At 50.6% G+C, this 15,248-nt stretch overlaps 1 protein-coding gene across 2 annotated transcripts in view; it reads left to right on the top strand.

Annotated features, from left to right (window-relative positions):
• PLXNB1 (plexin B1) overlaps positions 1 to 15,248 on the top strand; it is a 114,923-nt gene that overhangs the window by 47,556 nt on the left and 52,119 nt on the right. For both annotated transcript variants that reach the window (XM_065407128.1, XM_065407129.1), the window contains 3 exons: positions 9,313 to 9,406; positions 9,672 to 9,838; positions 11,179 to 11,330. In XM_065407128.1, the coding sequence (XP_065263200.1) occupies positions 9,313 to 9,406; positions 9,672 to 9,838; positions 11,179 to 11,330 (413 nt within the window). The remainder of the gene's footprint in view (positions 1 to 9,312; positions 9,407 to 9,671; positions 9,839 to 11,178; positions 11,331 to 15,248) is intronic.

Raw genomic sequence — 15,248 nt, 5'->3', positions numbered from 1 at the left:
CCTCATGGAGGCCGCTCTCCGCCCAGCCTCGGAGCCATCCCAGATGGAGTCGACTCCCGGTACTTCGGCCTTGGTGTGTAGTGCACCCCCGGCACTGGGCTTTACCCAGCACCTCTCCCCTTCATTGGTGCCTAAAAAGAAGTCGAAGAAGCATGACCCGGCACCGAGTACCCCGGAGCTACATGGGGGTGCATACCTGAGGTGGTCAGTGTGATCTTCCGAAAGTGGGGATCTCCCTGAGTGGACTTGTTCGTGACTTGCTAGAACTGGAAATGCCATGTGTTCTGCTCGGTTTGGGGGATCGACAGGGGCTCTTTGTCAGACGCCTTCTTACTCCAATGGTTGGGGGCTCTGATGTATGCCTTCCCAGCAGTGCCATTAATCCAGAGTCCTCATGAAGATCAAACAGGACAGGGCGAAGGTGATCCTGATAGCCCCGGCTTGGCCTCGCCAACATTGGTTCGGCATGCTGCTGGACCTCTCAGTGACACCCGCTGTAGCTGCCTCTCTGATTGGATCTGCTGTCCCAGAACTACGGCAGTCTCCTGCACCTGAACCTGGCAGCGCTGCACCTGATGACTTAGCAGCTGCATGGCTGAATGCGCAGAGGAGGAGTGCTTGGCCTGTGTCCAACAGGTCTTGTTGGGCAGCAGAAAGCCCTGCACCAGGGCAGCCTACCTGGCCAAATGGAAATGGTTCATGTGCTGGGCCTCGGACCAGGGTATTAGGCCAAAGCAGGCCTCACTTCAGTTAACCTTGGACGACCTTCTACATCTCCATCTCCAGGGCTTGTCCCTTTCATAAATTAAGGTCCACTTGGCCGCTGTATCAGCCTTTCACCCTCCATTTCAGGGCAGGTCGGTCTTCGCCCACAACATGACGATCCAGTTTCTAAAAGGTCTGAAGTGACTCTATCCTCATGTCTGGGACCCTGTCCTTGCTTGGGACCTGAATCTAGTGCTGGCACGGCTCGTGGGGGGCCCCCTTCGAGCCATAAGCTTCCGGTTCCCTTCTTCTGTTCTCCTGCAAGGTGGCGTTCCTGTGGCAATAACATCTGCCCATAGGGTCTCTGAGATTAGGGCACTTAATTTGGAGCCGCCCTATACGGTGTTTTTTGAGGACAAGGTCCAGCTGTGGCCGCACCCAGCTTTCCTGCCCAAGGTTGTTTCGCAGTTTCACGCGAGTCAGGACATATTCTTGCCAATCTTTTTCCCAAAGCCTCATAAGTCTGAGAAGGAACGTAGATTGCATTCGGTAGCCTTTTACATCGAAAGGACCAAACTGTTCTGTAAGTCAACGCAGCTGTTCGTCCTGGTGGCGGGTAGGATGAAAGGTCGTCCGGTGTCTACCCAGAGAATTTCATCCTGGATCACTGTCTGCATCCAATTTTACGATGATCAGGCGAAAGTGCCTCCACCGGCAATTGTAACCTCCCACTCGACTAAGGGGCAAGCCTCATCGGTGGCCTTCTTCTTCAAGTGCTTGCTCATGTTGATTCCGTTCTAGGTATGCGTGCCCACGTGCACAGTTGTCGGAGACTTTTGCCTTAGCAGTATCCGTAGGGCTGGCTGTGGCGCTCTCTGGACTGGTGCGCTCATGCGGCAGTATATCAGGCACCGCTTGCCCTACGCCCTCTCAGTTCCCTCTTATCGCCTGTGACGGTTGGTTGGAGCGCCTGGTCTTGCTTAGCAAGAGCATTAGCGGTTCTTCACTGTTCAGATCGTTCTCCTTTGTTATTTAGTCAGTGATTAGTTAGCTAATCTGAGGTGTGATTATTGCTAGTAGTTTAGTAGTTAGAGTCCCGGAGTGGGGCATGCCCCGCTCACCAGCCTTTAAGACGTGTTCTGAATGCAGCCGGCCAATGCCCATCAGCGACCCTCACGAGAGTTGTCTGAAGTGCCTGGGGGAGTCCCATCGAAAAGACAAGTGCCGGATCTGCAAAAATTTTCATCCCCAAACTCAAAAAGAGCGGGACATTCGATTAAGGGCCCTCCTTATGGAGGCTGTTCTGCGCCCAGCATCGGAGCCCTCGCACTCGGACTCCACACCCGGTACTTCAGCATCGGTACACCGTGCACCGCTGGCACTGGGATCCAGCCGGCACTGTTCCCCCTGGCCAGTACCGAAGAAGAGGTCTAAGTTGTCTGGTCTGCAGGCACTGCGCAAAGGACCTGAGCTAGGCCTCGTGCCCGCAATGGAGGCTCTCGGGGGTATCGCTTGGTCAGACCCCCTAGTCCAGCCAGGGATCTACCTCTGACTCTGGGGAGCGGTAGGGGGTTCTGGCCCATCGCAGGGCCATTTGTGCCCAAGGTGGGCCTGGCGGCCAAAGAACAGTTAGGCCAACCAGCACCGCAGATGCCTGGCCACATGGTAGATCCCGCCAAGTCACCAGCTCAGACGACCAAGCCAGTGATGGGACTGCCCCTAAAGGCAGTGGAATGCCCCCGGTCCCTGGACTGCAGGTGTCATTCCCTTTTGCCACAGCCAAGGACCCCGGTACTGCAGCCCTGGTCTCCGGCCAGGAGGCCCAGGTCTCCGACGCCACGGTCTCCGCTTACAAGACACGGGACTCCAGAGTCGCGATGGCAATCCCCGTATTCTCGGTACTGACAGTCCTCCCACCAGAGATCACCAAGGTGCCAGTCACCATCGCCTTGCAGGTCGCCTAGGTGTCGGTCTCCTCAGACGCGAGACCGTTCCTGGTCGCGGCACCGGTCGCCAGGGCTACGGTACCATTCTTTGGGCAGGAACTGGCACTCGCCTTCCCCGTACCGGTTGCTGACAAGAGTCAGTCGACAGACTCAGGCTTCCATGGCCCCGCCCTGGTCCCCAGAAGAACAGTGGTCTGGGTTGGAGGGACAGTTTAGCCCTTCCCCTGTCCAGGACAAATCTTCTCCCAACTGGGAGCCCGCCAAGGCGCCCGTGGCACCAACATGGGGTCAGGGGCAATGGCCCGCCCAGTGGCAATACTGGAACCCACGGTGGGTGCCTGTAATGCCGGCACCATACTCCCACCACTCCTCCCAGGCGACATTGGACAAGCTACCCCTGGCACAGCCGGCACCGGTGTTGGAGCAAGGGGCCCAATCTGAAGCGGTGACCTCGAGGCAGGCTCCGGGGACCATGGAGCAGTTCCCAATGCAGCAAGGGCACGCCCCCCAGCCTCCGGCGGTGCAGTCATCCTCATCGTCCCCAGAGGAGGCGGTGGCGGGGCCCTCACAAACTAGCTGCTCCTCTGATGACATCAGGGAGCACCAAGCCCTCCATAAAAGGGTGGCGGCCCACGTGAACTTGGAGGTTGAGGAGCTAGCTGAGGAGCCCGATGACCTCTTCAATGTCATTCCATCCTCTTCCCCAGCCTGGGTCACATTGCCTGTTCACCAAGGGGTCCTGAAGATCGCTAAGTCGGTATGGCAGACCCCATCTTCCATTCCGCCCACATCCAAAAAGGCGGAAAAGAAGTACTATGTCACCGTCCAGGGGGTTGAATATCTATACACGCACCCTCCTGAGGGGTCCCTGGTCATGTCTGCCATCAACTAAAGGGTCAGGTGAGTGGCATCCCCAAAAATAAAGATGCCAAGAGACTAGAGTTATTTGGCAGAAAGATTTATTCCACAGTGAGCTTCCAATTCAGGGTCTCTAACCATCAGGCACTACTTGGCAGGTACAATTTCAGCCTGTGGGACTCGGTCAGCAAGTTCAAAGCGAGCCTCCCACAGGATCAGGCACAGGAGTTCGCCACTCTGATAGAGGAGGGCATGGCAGTGTCCTCCCGATGGCCTGAGACGCCAAGTACTCGGCGTCCAGGGTGGTTGCCTCTGCAATAGCCATGAGGCATAGCTCCTGGTTACAGACCTCCAGGCTATCCCAGGAGATGCAGTATACCCTCCAGGACCTCCCTTTTGAGGGAATGGGGCTCTTTTCAGAGCTAACTGATGCTAGGCTCCACGGCCTTAAAGATTCCCGGGCCACCTCCACTCCTTAGGTCTTCATAGTCCTCAGCAGGCCAGGAAGCTGTTCCGCCCCCTGCCGCCTCCACAAGGTCTTGGGGTACCCCTCGTTCCAGCTCCTAAAAAAAGGAGGACAAAAACGGGTTTTAAGTGATGCCACCAGTCATCGTCTCGTTCACCTGCTCAGCCCGGTCCTTCCAGGTATCAAGGTAATCAGCAGAAGTCATTCTGAGAGTGCGCCCGAGGATGATGCCCCAGTTACTGCACAGGATCTGCTCCCCATCTTCCTCAACCGCTTCCACCTTTTCTGGTTGGCCTGGTCCCATATCACCTCGGACTGCTGGGTGCTTGACACAGTCTCATTGGGTTATATCCTGCAGTTTGTAGCCGACCAACCCATCCATCCCTCTTCCCAGTCCCTCTTCAGGGACCCTTCTCATGAGCAACTCCTCATTCAGGAGGTTGGAAACCTCATGAGCCTAGGGGCAGTGGAAGAGGTTCTACAAGACATAGAAGGAAGAGGGTATTACTCCCTTTACTGCCTCATTCCGAAGGCAAAAGGGGGTCTCAGACCGATCTTAGACCTGCGCCGCCTCAGCAAGTCTCTCAAAAAGTTTTCATATGGTCTCCCTGGCCTCCATCATTCCCTCCTTGGATTCGGCAGAGTGGTATGCTGCCCTTGATTTAATGGATGCATACTTCCGTATTTCTATATTCCCGGGAAACCGGCGTTTCCTTTGTTTCATGTTGGGCCAGTACCATTTCCAGTTCATGGCATTGCCCTTTGGTCTCTCGTCTGCCCTGAAAGTGTTCACAAACACTTTACATGAGTAGATCTGGGGAGTCCAGATCTACCAGTACCTCGATGACTGGTTGATAAGGGGCCAGTCCTCGGATCAGGTGCAGAGGCATCCCAATGTGGTCTGTTCCACCAGCCACGATCTGGGCCTATTAATAAATGACAAAAAGTCGACCTTCACCCCAGTGCAACATATAGAATTCATAGATTCTAGGACTGGAAGGGACCTCGAGAGGTCATAGAGTCCAGTCCCCTGCCCGCATGGCAGGACCAAATACTGTCTAGACCATCCTGGATAGACATTTATCTAACCTACTCTTAAATATCTCCAGAGATGGAGATTCCACAACCTCCCTAGGCAATTTATTCCAGTGTTTAACCACCCTGACAGTTAGGAACTTTTTCCTAATGTCCAACCTAGACCTCCCTTGCTGCAGTTTAAGCCCATTGCTTCTTGTTCTATCCTCAGAGGCTAAGGTGAACAAGTTTTCTCCCTCCTCCTTATGACACCCTTTTAGATATCTGAAAACTGCTATCATGTCCCCTCTCAGTCTTCTCTTTTCCAAACTAAACAAACCCAATTCTTTCAGCCTTCCTTCATAGGTCATGTTCTCAAGACCTTTAATCATTCTTGTTGCTCTTCTCTGGACCCTTTCCAATTTCTCCACATCTTTCTTGAAATGCGGTGCCCAGAACTGGACACAATACTCCAGCTGAGGCCTAACCAGAGCAGAGTAGAGCGGAAGAATGACTTCTCGTGTCTTGCTCACAACACACCTGTTAATACATCCCAGAATCATGTTTGCTTTTTTTGCAACAGCATCACACTGTTGACTCATATTTAGCTTGTGGTCCACTATAACCCCTAGATCCCTTTCTGCCGTACTCCTTCCTAGACAGTCTCTTCCCATTCTGTATGTGTGAAACTGATTTTTTCTTCCTAAGTGGAGCACTTTGCATTTGTCTTTGTTAAACTTCATCCTGTTTAACTCAGACCATTTCTCCAATTTGTCCAGATCATTTTGAATTATGACCCTGTCCTCCAAAGCAGTTGCAATCCCTCCCAGTTTGGTATCATCCGCAAACTTAATAAGCGTACTTTCTATGCCAATATCTAAGTCGTTAATGAAGATATTGAACAGAGCCGGTCCCAAAACAGACCCCTGCGGAACCCCACTCGTTATGCCTTTCCAGCAGGATTGGGAACCATTAATAACAACTCTCTGAGTACGGTTATCCAGCCAGTTATGCACCCACCTTAGAGTAGCCCCATCTAAATTGTATTTGCCTAGTTTGTCGATAAGAATATCATGCGAGACCGTATCAAATGCCTTACTAAAGTCTAGGTATACCACATCCACAGCTTCTCCCTTATCCACAAGACTCGTTATCCTATCGAAGAAAGCTATCAGATTGGTTTGACATGATTTGTTCTTTACAAATCCATGCTGGCTGTTCCCTATCACCTTACCACCTTCCAAGTGTTTGCAGATGATTTCCTTAATTACTTGCTCCATTATCTTCCCTGGCACAGAAGTTAAACTAACTGGTCTATAGTTTCCTGGGTTGTTTTTATTTCCCTTTTTATAGATGGGCACTATATTTGCCCTTTTCCAGTCTTCTGGAATCTTTCCCGTCTCCCATGATTTTCCAAAGATAATAGCTAGAGGCTCAGATACCTCCTCTATTAGCTCCTTGAGTATTCTAGGATGCATTTCATCAGGCCCTGGTGACTTGCAGGCATCTAACTTTTCTAAGTGATTTTTAACTTGTTCTTTTTTTATTTTATCTGCTAAACCTACCCCCTTCCCATTAGCATTCACTATGTTAGGCATTCCTTCAGACTTCTCGGTGAAGACCGAAACAAAGAAGTCATTAAGCATCTCTGCCATTTCCAAGTTTCCTGTTACTGTTTCTCCCTCTTCACTAAGCAGTGAATTCATTGGGGCGATACTCGACTCCACTCAAGCCAGAGCCTTTCTCCCTGAAAGTTGGTTCCATGCCATGGTGGACCACATCTCATCTCATCTCTGCATGCCCAACCACTCACCACTGCCCACACGTGCCTGAGACTGTTGGATCACATGGCAGTATGCACTTACGTGGTCTGGCATGCAAGACTCCGCCTCAGGCCCCTACAGGCATGGCTGGCATTGGTTTATGTCCCCAACTGGCACAGTATGGACCAGGTGATCAGGGTGACGGACAGCATACTGTCATCCCTTACCTGGTGGCAAGATCCCGCATCCATGCCGGAGGGAGTCCCCTTCGCGGTCCCAGTCTCGTCAGTGACTCTTGTCTCTGACTCTTCGGACCTGGGTTGGGGAGCCCACCTGGGTGATCTTAGTACTCAAGGCTGTTTGTCCAGTCACAGTCGGTCTCTGCACATCAACATCAGGGATTTCTGTCTGCAGCACGACATCCACCTCGTGGCCGCTCACCTCCTAGGGGCCAGGAACGCTTGGGCAGACCACCTCAGCAGAACATTCTCCTCTCGCCACGAGTGGTCCCTTCACCTGGAGGTGGTCAGTTCTATCTTCCACAGGTGGGGAACTCCCCAGGTGGACCTATTCGTGTCCAGGAAGAACAGGAAATGCCACGTCTTCTGCTCATTCCAGGGCAGCGACAGGGGATCCCTGTCAGATGCCTTCCTGTTCCCATGGTCAGGGCTCTGATGTACGCCTTCTCTCCAGTGCCGTTGCTGCGCAGAGTCCTCATGAAAATCAAGCAGGACAGGGTGAAGGTCATCCTCAGCGCTGGCGTGGCCGCACCAACACTAGTTCAGCACTCTGCTGGATCTCTCAGTGGCTACCCAGTTCCAGATGCCGTTCAGGGCGGACCTGTTGTCCCAGAACCACGGCAGTCTCCTGCACCCAAACCTGGCAGCGCTTCATCTGATGGCTTGGCTGCCTTGTGGCTAAACGCACAAGAGCGGCAGTGCTCGTCTGAGGTCCAACGAGTCCTGTTGGGCAGTAAAAACCCTCCACTAGGGTGACCTACCTGGCCAAATGGAAGCTATTCACCTGCTGGATGGCGAATAAGGGGGTTTGTCCCGAGCGAGGCCCATTGCAGATCATTCTAGACTACCTCCTGCACCTCAGGCTTCAGGGCATGTCGCTCTCATCCATCAAGGTCCATCTAGCAGCCATCTCTGCCTTCCACCCACCACTCGAGGGCAGGTCGGTTTTCTCTCAGGATATCACTCCAGGCCCTTGAGGAATCTGGCTGTGTCTCTACCCGCACATCAGAGATCCTGTTCCTCTGTGGGACTTGCATCTGGTGCTGTGACAGCTCACGGGTCCCCCCTTCAAGCCTTTGGCTTCCTGCTCTCTCCTTCTCCTCTCCTGGATGGTCGCGTTTCTGGTCGCAGTCATGTCAGCCCGCCGGGTATCTGATATTCGAGAGTTCACCTTGGAGCCACCTTATACGGCTGCTTTTACTATATCATAGTCAGCTGCTTGTGCATCATTCAGTGCCACGTAGGCAGCTTGTGCCTCTCCCAAGTGTAGGGAGCTAATTGGAGGGCCCATACTCCCTTCTCCCAGCCCGCTCCTCATGCCACCCTCTCGAATGTCAACAAAAAGGCATCAGGGTTATCCGTTGGGCCCATTTTGCACAGTCTTGTGCCCACTGCCCGGTTATCGCTCCCTGCCATGGGATTCACCAGCTTCTCTATGAGCTGTTGCTCCACCTGCGCCTGCTGTGCAATAAATTGTTGTAGGTTCTGTTGTTGTTCCACCTGTCAGGATAACAAGGACTGTTTTGCTTGTTGCTGGGTCTGCTGAAATGCTTGAAAGATTTTCTGAAACTCCTTTTGCTGTTCCGCTGCCCAGCACAGAAGATTTCAGACAAGCCCCCAGTTCTCATAGGGTGGGGTTCCCTCACACTGGATTCCTTACTGCAAAGAATCCTCATGCACGCCAGTGACAAGTTCTGTGTTTTATTTACAATGTACTTTAAAAGTTTTTGTTCCCCACAGCACAAAGCTTTTCCCCAAGTCTTTCCCTACTACCAAGGCATGGAGCGGGGTGGAGAGGAAGAGATCACAGTTGTCTGAGATCTTAAGCTTCTCTGGCCCTTCCTTCCAGCCCTCCCCATCTCTTGCTGTCTCTTTCAAACATCCTCAGCTAACGCGCTGAATCCCCTTGTTGATTTGATAATCACCTGCTACTTAATCAATGCTTTCATCACTTTGGTTCATGTGGGAACACTGACCAGGTTCACAGAGAGGTGAGTCATACTCATTCTGTCATAAGATGTCTCAGCTGGAGTGGGTTTTTTGCACAAATAACACATGTTAACATGCAATTGGGCGTGTGCATCTGCAGGTGGTCAGTTAGGCACACAAATAGCCATTTGCATGCACACATTTACATGTGCAATTACCCTGCCCATCTTTGAGAGTCAGGCCCTTTGTCTCTTAATGAAAGAGGCAAGTTATTTGCTGCAATGTGTGTTAAACTACTGTGTGAAGCACTGAGGCACTTCTGTTTATTCACCCAGTTAGTTAGTGGCCTCATTTGGTCCCTTTGATACCCTGACATTCTGGTCTCTTTGCAGTATAGTTACTTGGCACCTCAACTTGAATTCAATGCTGTGGTGTTTGTGCAGAGGAAGCAACACCTCCGAGTGGACAGCGCTGTGGATCTCTATGGTAGGAGAGTGACACCTCACCAGCAAAAGAGGGATTTAGGAAATGGGACAAGGGGTAGCTGGGAAAATTTAAATTGAGACTGTTGCTGTTCAGTGTGTCCTACAATAGTCCCATCACTGGGAAATCAGGGGCAGCCCTTAAGCCTGGATGTTACAGGCTCTGAGTTGTTATTTTGTGTGTTGATGCCAGATGCTTGGTTGCTGGGGTCATTCTGTGCATTGTTGGGATTTTCATAGATGCCCTTTTGAATGTCATTCCTCTGCAGTAACTCTCTATAACTGCTCCATGGGACACTCTGATTGCAGCCGCTGCCAAACGGCTGACTCCAAGTATAACTGTGTGTGGTGTGGAGGGGAGCGGCCCAGCTGCATCTTCCGAGGATCCTGCACAGAAGAGATAGTGGACATATGTCCTGCACCACTCATTTATTCAGTGAGTAACCAGTACTCTTTACTGTACTGCACTCAAGGGCAATGGGGGTTCCACAAAGCAGCCAAAAAAACCTCACTGATAGTCCAAATAGCAACAACGGTTCCTCTCCCACTGTTAATTCTTCAACACTGAGAGTTCGGAGAGCCTGACACAAAGTGCTAGAGTGCAACCAATCTGTAGTAGCCAAGATGAAAGAAACAAATGTATACCTCAGACCAATTGAAACCAATATGCAGGAAGCTGCTGGATCCAGGAATTGGGGATGAAGTCCAAAGAGTGGAATACCCTTGCTGTCCTAAGCCAGTGATTGGGATAGACTAGCATAGTGATAGCCGAGACTGAAATAATGAAGGTGCACAAGGTGAAGTGACAGTGACTTGGCAGGGATGGAAGAGGGAGCAGAGGTTAATAATAATTCTGGTTTATTAAAAAAATAAAAATCTTTTTGACCTATCCCTTGCTGAGTACCGTAGAGTATGTGTCTGTAACCCTGTGTCCCCCTTGCTGTCACCTTGTCCTCCCTCCAGTTACATGCTATACCCACTTGATGCTTCTTGTCATTATTTATCCTATATACTCTTAGGGGCATGAACTGTCTTTTGATTGTGTTTTTGTGCAGCACCTAGCGCAGTGGGGCACTGAACCTATGGGAGAGCCTCTGGACACTACTGCAATACAAGTAATAGATAGCAGCTTATATAATAGCTCCTCATCACCAGAGCCCCCAGAGAAGCAGTCAGTGCAGCAGTGAGCAGGCAAAGGATGGGCTGCCACAGCTGTTCTAAAGGGGAATTTAATGGAATTATACCTTTGTGAAGATCAGTGATAAGACCGAAGTGTGGGAAGGAGGAGGGCACGGATCCTAGGTCTCTCATTTACAGCACTTTACTCCTGCTGGAATTCTGCACCATTGTACAATGCAAAATTTGTGCAGAATTAATGTTCCTCACAGAATTTTTTTTTTCTTCACGCAGAATTTGTGATTTCCCCTTGAGCACTCCCACCTGCTGTCAGCCCCGGGCATCTGGGGCTCCCGTTGATTATATTGTATTATTTTGACAAATAAAATATGTGGCATTTTACAGATTTTAAAAATATTGTGCACAGAATTTTTAATTTTTTGGTACAGAATTCCCCCAGGAGTAGCCCTTCCTGCTTATGATGTTAGAGCAGCTACTCTATAGCAAGAGAACCTGACACAAGTCTTGGCCAGCAAAAAGTGTCTCCGATGTCCATCCCAGGAAGAGGACAGAACTTAGGCTTTTTTGGGTCCAGCACCATATTAGGCTGCCAGCATCTGAGGTGCTATGAAATGAACACATGCTTCGGTATCTTTGCAGGTTTATCCCCTGTCTGGACCAGTTGAAGGTGGCACTAGACTCACTATTGCTGGCTCAAACCTTGGCCAGAAACATCAGGATATTGCAGAAACTGTTACGGTTGCAGGAATTCCTTGTGCTGTAGATGCTCAAGAATATGAAATCTCCAGCAGGTAGAGTATCTGTGAAACTCCCACAGGGAATGAGACATTGGGTTTCCCACTGAGCCACTGACATCAGAATGGGGTAATTTCCCACCCCCTCCCTAGCCACGGTAACCTGGATCAGTACCTTCTGCCTCAGGAACTGAGCTGCCTTTTGCACCTTCCAAAGAGCAGTGACACCCCAGTAAAGCAATTTTCCCCACCTACTCACCTCTTGGGCATTGAATTTGAACAGAAGCTGTTTATTTTAAAGAGGCCTGACCCCTAGCACTCATCACTCCCAACAAAAACAGCTAATGTAATACAGTCTTGATAAAAATATCAGACTGAAATAAACATGCTCTGAAAAACAGGGAGGGGAAAGGAGGGAAATGTTCAAGAAAAGCCAAAACACCTTTGTTGGCATCAGTTAAATTTTAGAGGGCAAGAGGCTGAGACTAATGTGAATGGGGAGTGAGCTCCTCTGTAGCAAAGACCTCATCACCTGACAACCTGAAATGAGGCACTGGGATTCCTTATAGGGAGAGGGTGCCAGGTACAACCTGTCAGGAAGAGTCTCAAAGAGGAAGTCTGAGATACAGCCAGGGCCTACTTCTAAGGGCTTTAAAGACCATTGAGCCCAAGGTTAATCCATCACTTTACAGGCATCAAATGTAAAGAGCTCTGAGGCGGTTTAGTTTGGTCACGTGTACTCAAGCCAGTGAGCAGATCATGCTGCCACATTCTGAACAAGCTGCCAGTGCCAGAAGAGCGCTTCTCCTGCTAAATAAACCATGTGACCCCAAGGCCAGGTGTTGCTTTTGCTTGTGCAAGTTAATCACAGGATAGAAAAGGCTGTTGCTTGTGCAAGTTACACAGCTGAAAAAATACTGTCTCATACCACAGCCAACAGGTAGCTTAATATGGGAATAGTGTTGATAGAGGTGACACCATGATTCTTATTCCTGCTTACAACCTCCAGACAGAGCTGGAGCATCATCATAATGACAACCTCCACCTACCAGCAAAACCAGGGTGAAAATGAGGCAGCTTTCAGATGGCAAAATCCTCTTAGCCAGAGATAGTCAAACTGTTCTCCATGGAGCCCTGGTGGGCTCCAGATGACTTGCTGGTAGCCAGCAAGTGGCTGGCAGGGCACATGATGCTGGCACCTGGTCCTTGTGTCAAGGCTCTTCATCACAAACTGGAGTCTAAAGATTTCTAGAGGCATCTTTAAAGGAGGAGGAGGAAGGGAAACAAGATCTACCTTCAGAGACTGGAGCCAGAAATGGGATAGGAATGTCCATGAGAGAAGAGAATCAGGTAGCTGGACAGTATGTCTAGGAGATCAGGTGAAGGAAGGGGGCCATAAGAATGTGGCTGGGCAACACAGGCAGGTGAGAGGAGGCCTAGGCCACAGGAAAACAAGTGCAGGGGAGCAGGGCTGCTGGGAAGCACAATCAAGGGAGCAGGCAGAAAGGAACCAGGGAGTATGGCAGCAAACACAGGAGGATAACAAGGGAGCAGGCATCTGGGAGACATGGGCAGGGGAGGGAGAAGAACTGAATGGACATGGGAGGTGGAGCAAAGAGCAAAGCAGAATGTCTGAGTAACCTCTTATCATGGCAAGGACTGTTACAATTACATTGCTTCTGTCCCATGTCAGCAGCTCCCTTACCCCTGGGAATCGAGTAGGATCCTCTGGGAAGTGGCCATGGGAACTCCTGCTGTCAGCCGTAGCTCCAGCACCAGTCTAAGGGCTCACAGGGCAGGAGGTGCACTTGCCTGTTATCAGTGAACGGATGACTCTGTGCAGCATTTAGTAATGTCTTGCCAAGAGGCCTTATACTTAGGTTGGGGATTGTAGCACGATGACTCCCCTCTTTGGTAGGGTTGCCTGATTCCTCTTTACAAGCCAGTGCATCCAGTGAGTGCAAACCACAGAGGGAAGGGCAGAAGCCCAGTGTTAAGTGGAAGGCCCCATTTTGTCCATGGGAAGAGAGAGGGTGGTTGTGAGCCAGGAATTTACCTCCCCAGAATTCATCTCCTCTTAGAAATCACCATCACAGACCCCCTGTTTAGGAGAATGGTCCAAGAACATGTTACCAGTGTAATTCCACTCAGCACATGAGAAATAAGTGCCTTAAACTAAAAGAATCTAAGCCATAACCCATATTAATGCATTTGTCATTAACCAAGGAGCCTAGAGCCCCCTGATTAAATTTGTGAGGTCTGACCCAGATGTGGTAGACTTGGAATTTATTAAAGTTGAGATTGCATAATACGGAGTGACAGTGGGGCTCAGATTTCTCTGGTCAGGGAAAGCATGGTCAGAGAGAGTGACATTTTGGTGTTGGGAAGATCTTAAATTCCTGTACGTTTGTCTATAGTGCATTTGGATGGGAAGGCACAGAAGGTATCTTAAAAGTTGGGATGTTGGATTGCATTACTATGGAAATACTGGTGGGGACTGACGACTTAACCATGACTCAGACTGTTCATGTTGTAACCCATAGTAAAAAGGAATATTGTTCTATAATCCCAGACAAGATGGTGAAAACACAGAAACTACTGTGGTGGGAGAAGAATATACTTCCACCTCTGTTTCAGCAGAAGAAAGCAGTGTGCATTCAAGTGTTGGAAGGTCAGTTCATACTCCTGACTCAGAGTGGTAGCAGTGTTAGTCTGTATCAGCAAAAAGAACGAGGAGTACTTGTGGCATCTTAGGCTTGGTCTACACTACGGGGTTAGGTCAAATTTAGCCGCATTAGGTCCATTTAAAAATGAATGCGTCCACACAACTAACCCCGTTCCATCGACCTAAAGGGTTCTTAAAATCAACTTCTGTACTCCTCCCTGGCGAGGGGAGTAGTGCTAAAATCGACTTTGCTGGGTCGAATTTGGGGTAGTGCGGACGCAAATCGACGGTATTAGCCTCCGGGAGCTATCCCAGAGTGCTCCATTGTGACCGCTCTGGACAGCACTTTGAATTCCGATGCACTAGCCAGGTACACAGGAAAAGCCCTGGGAACTTTTGAATTTCATTTCCTGTTTGGTCAGCGTGGCGAACTCAGCAGCACAGGTAACCATGCAGTCTCCCCAGAATCGTAGAGCGCAGAATGTTTCTACGCAACCCCTATCATCTCCGTCCCTGAGGTTATCGCAGATTAGAAGGTGAAAAAAACGCACTCGCAATTACATGTTTTCCGAGCTCATGCCGTCCTACCGCACTGATAGGGCACAGCTTACTGCATGGAGGCATTCAGTGGCAGAGGCCAGGAAAGAATTAAGTGAGCTTGAAGAGCGGAGGCAGGACGCAATGCTGAGGCTAATGGGGGAGCAAACGGACATGATGAAGCGTCTGTTGGGGGAGCAAACGGACATGATGAAGCATCTGTTGGAGCTGCAGGAAAGCCAACAAGAGCACAGACCCCCGCTGCATCCACTGTATAACCGCCTACCCTCCTCCCCATGTGCCATAGCCTCCTCACCCAGATACCCAAGAACGCGGGGGGGGGGGAGGGGGAGGCTCCAGGCACCCAGCCACTCCACTCCAGAGGATGGCCCAAGCAACAGAAGGCTGTCATTCAAACAGTTTGATTTTTAGTGTGGCTACAATAAGCAATGCGGCCTTGTCCTTCCCTCCTCCCCCACCCCACTCGGGCTACCTTGTCCGTTATCTCATTTTTTTTAATTAATAAAGAAAGAATGCATGGTTTCAAAACAATAGTTCTTCTTCGAGTGCTTGCTCATATCCATTCCAGTTAGGTGTGCGCGCGCCGCGTGCACGATCGTCGGAAAACTTTTACCCTAGCAACACCCGGTGGGTCGGCTGTGGAGCCCCCTGGAGTGGCGCCCTCATGGCGCTGGATATATACCCCAGCCGACCCAGCGCCCCCTCAGTTCCTTCTTACCGCCCCTGACGGTTGTTGGAACTGTGGAGCACGG

This window comes from Emys orbicularis, chromosome 7, assembly GCF_028017835.1.
Source record: "Emys orbicularis isolate rEmyOrb1 chromosome 7, rEmyOrb1.hap1, whole genome shotgun sequence".
NCBI classification, from domain to species: Eukaryota; Metazoa; Chordata; order Testudines; family Emydidae; genus Emys; species Emys orbicularis.
The sequence above is the reverse complement of the archived record's forward strand: the minus strand, read 5'-3'. Positions and strand labels throughout refer to the sequence as shown.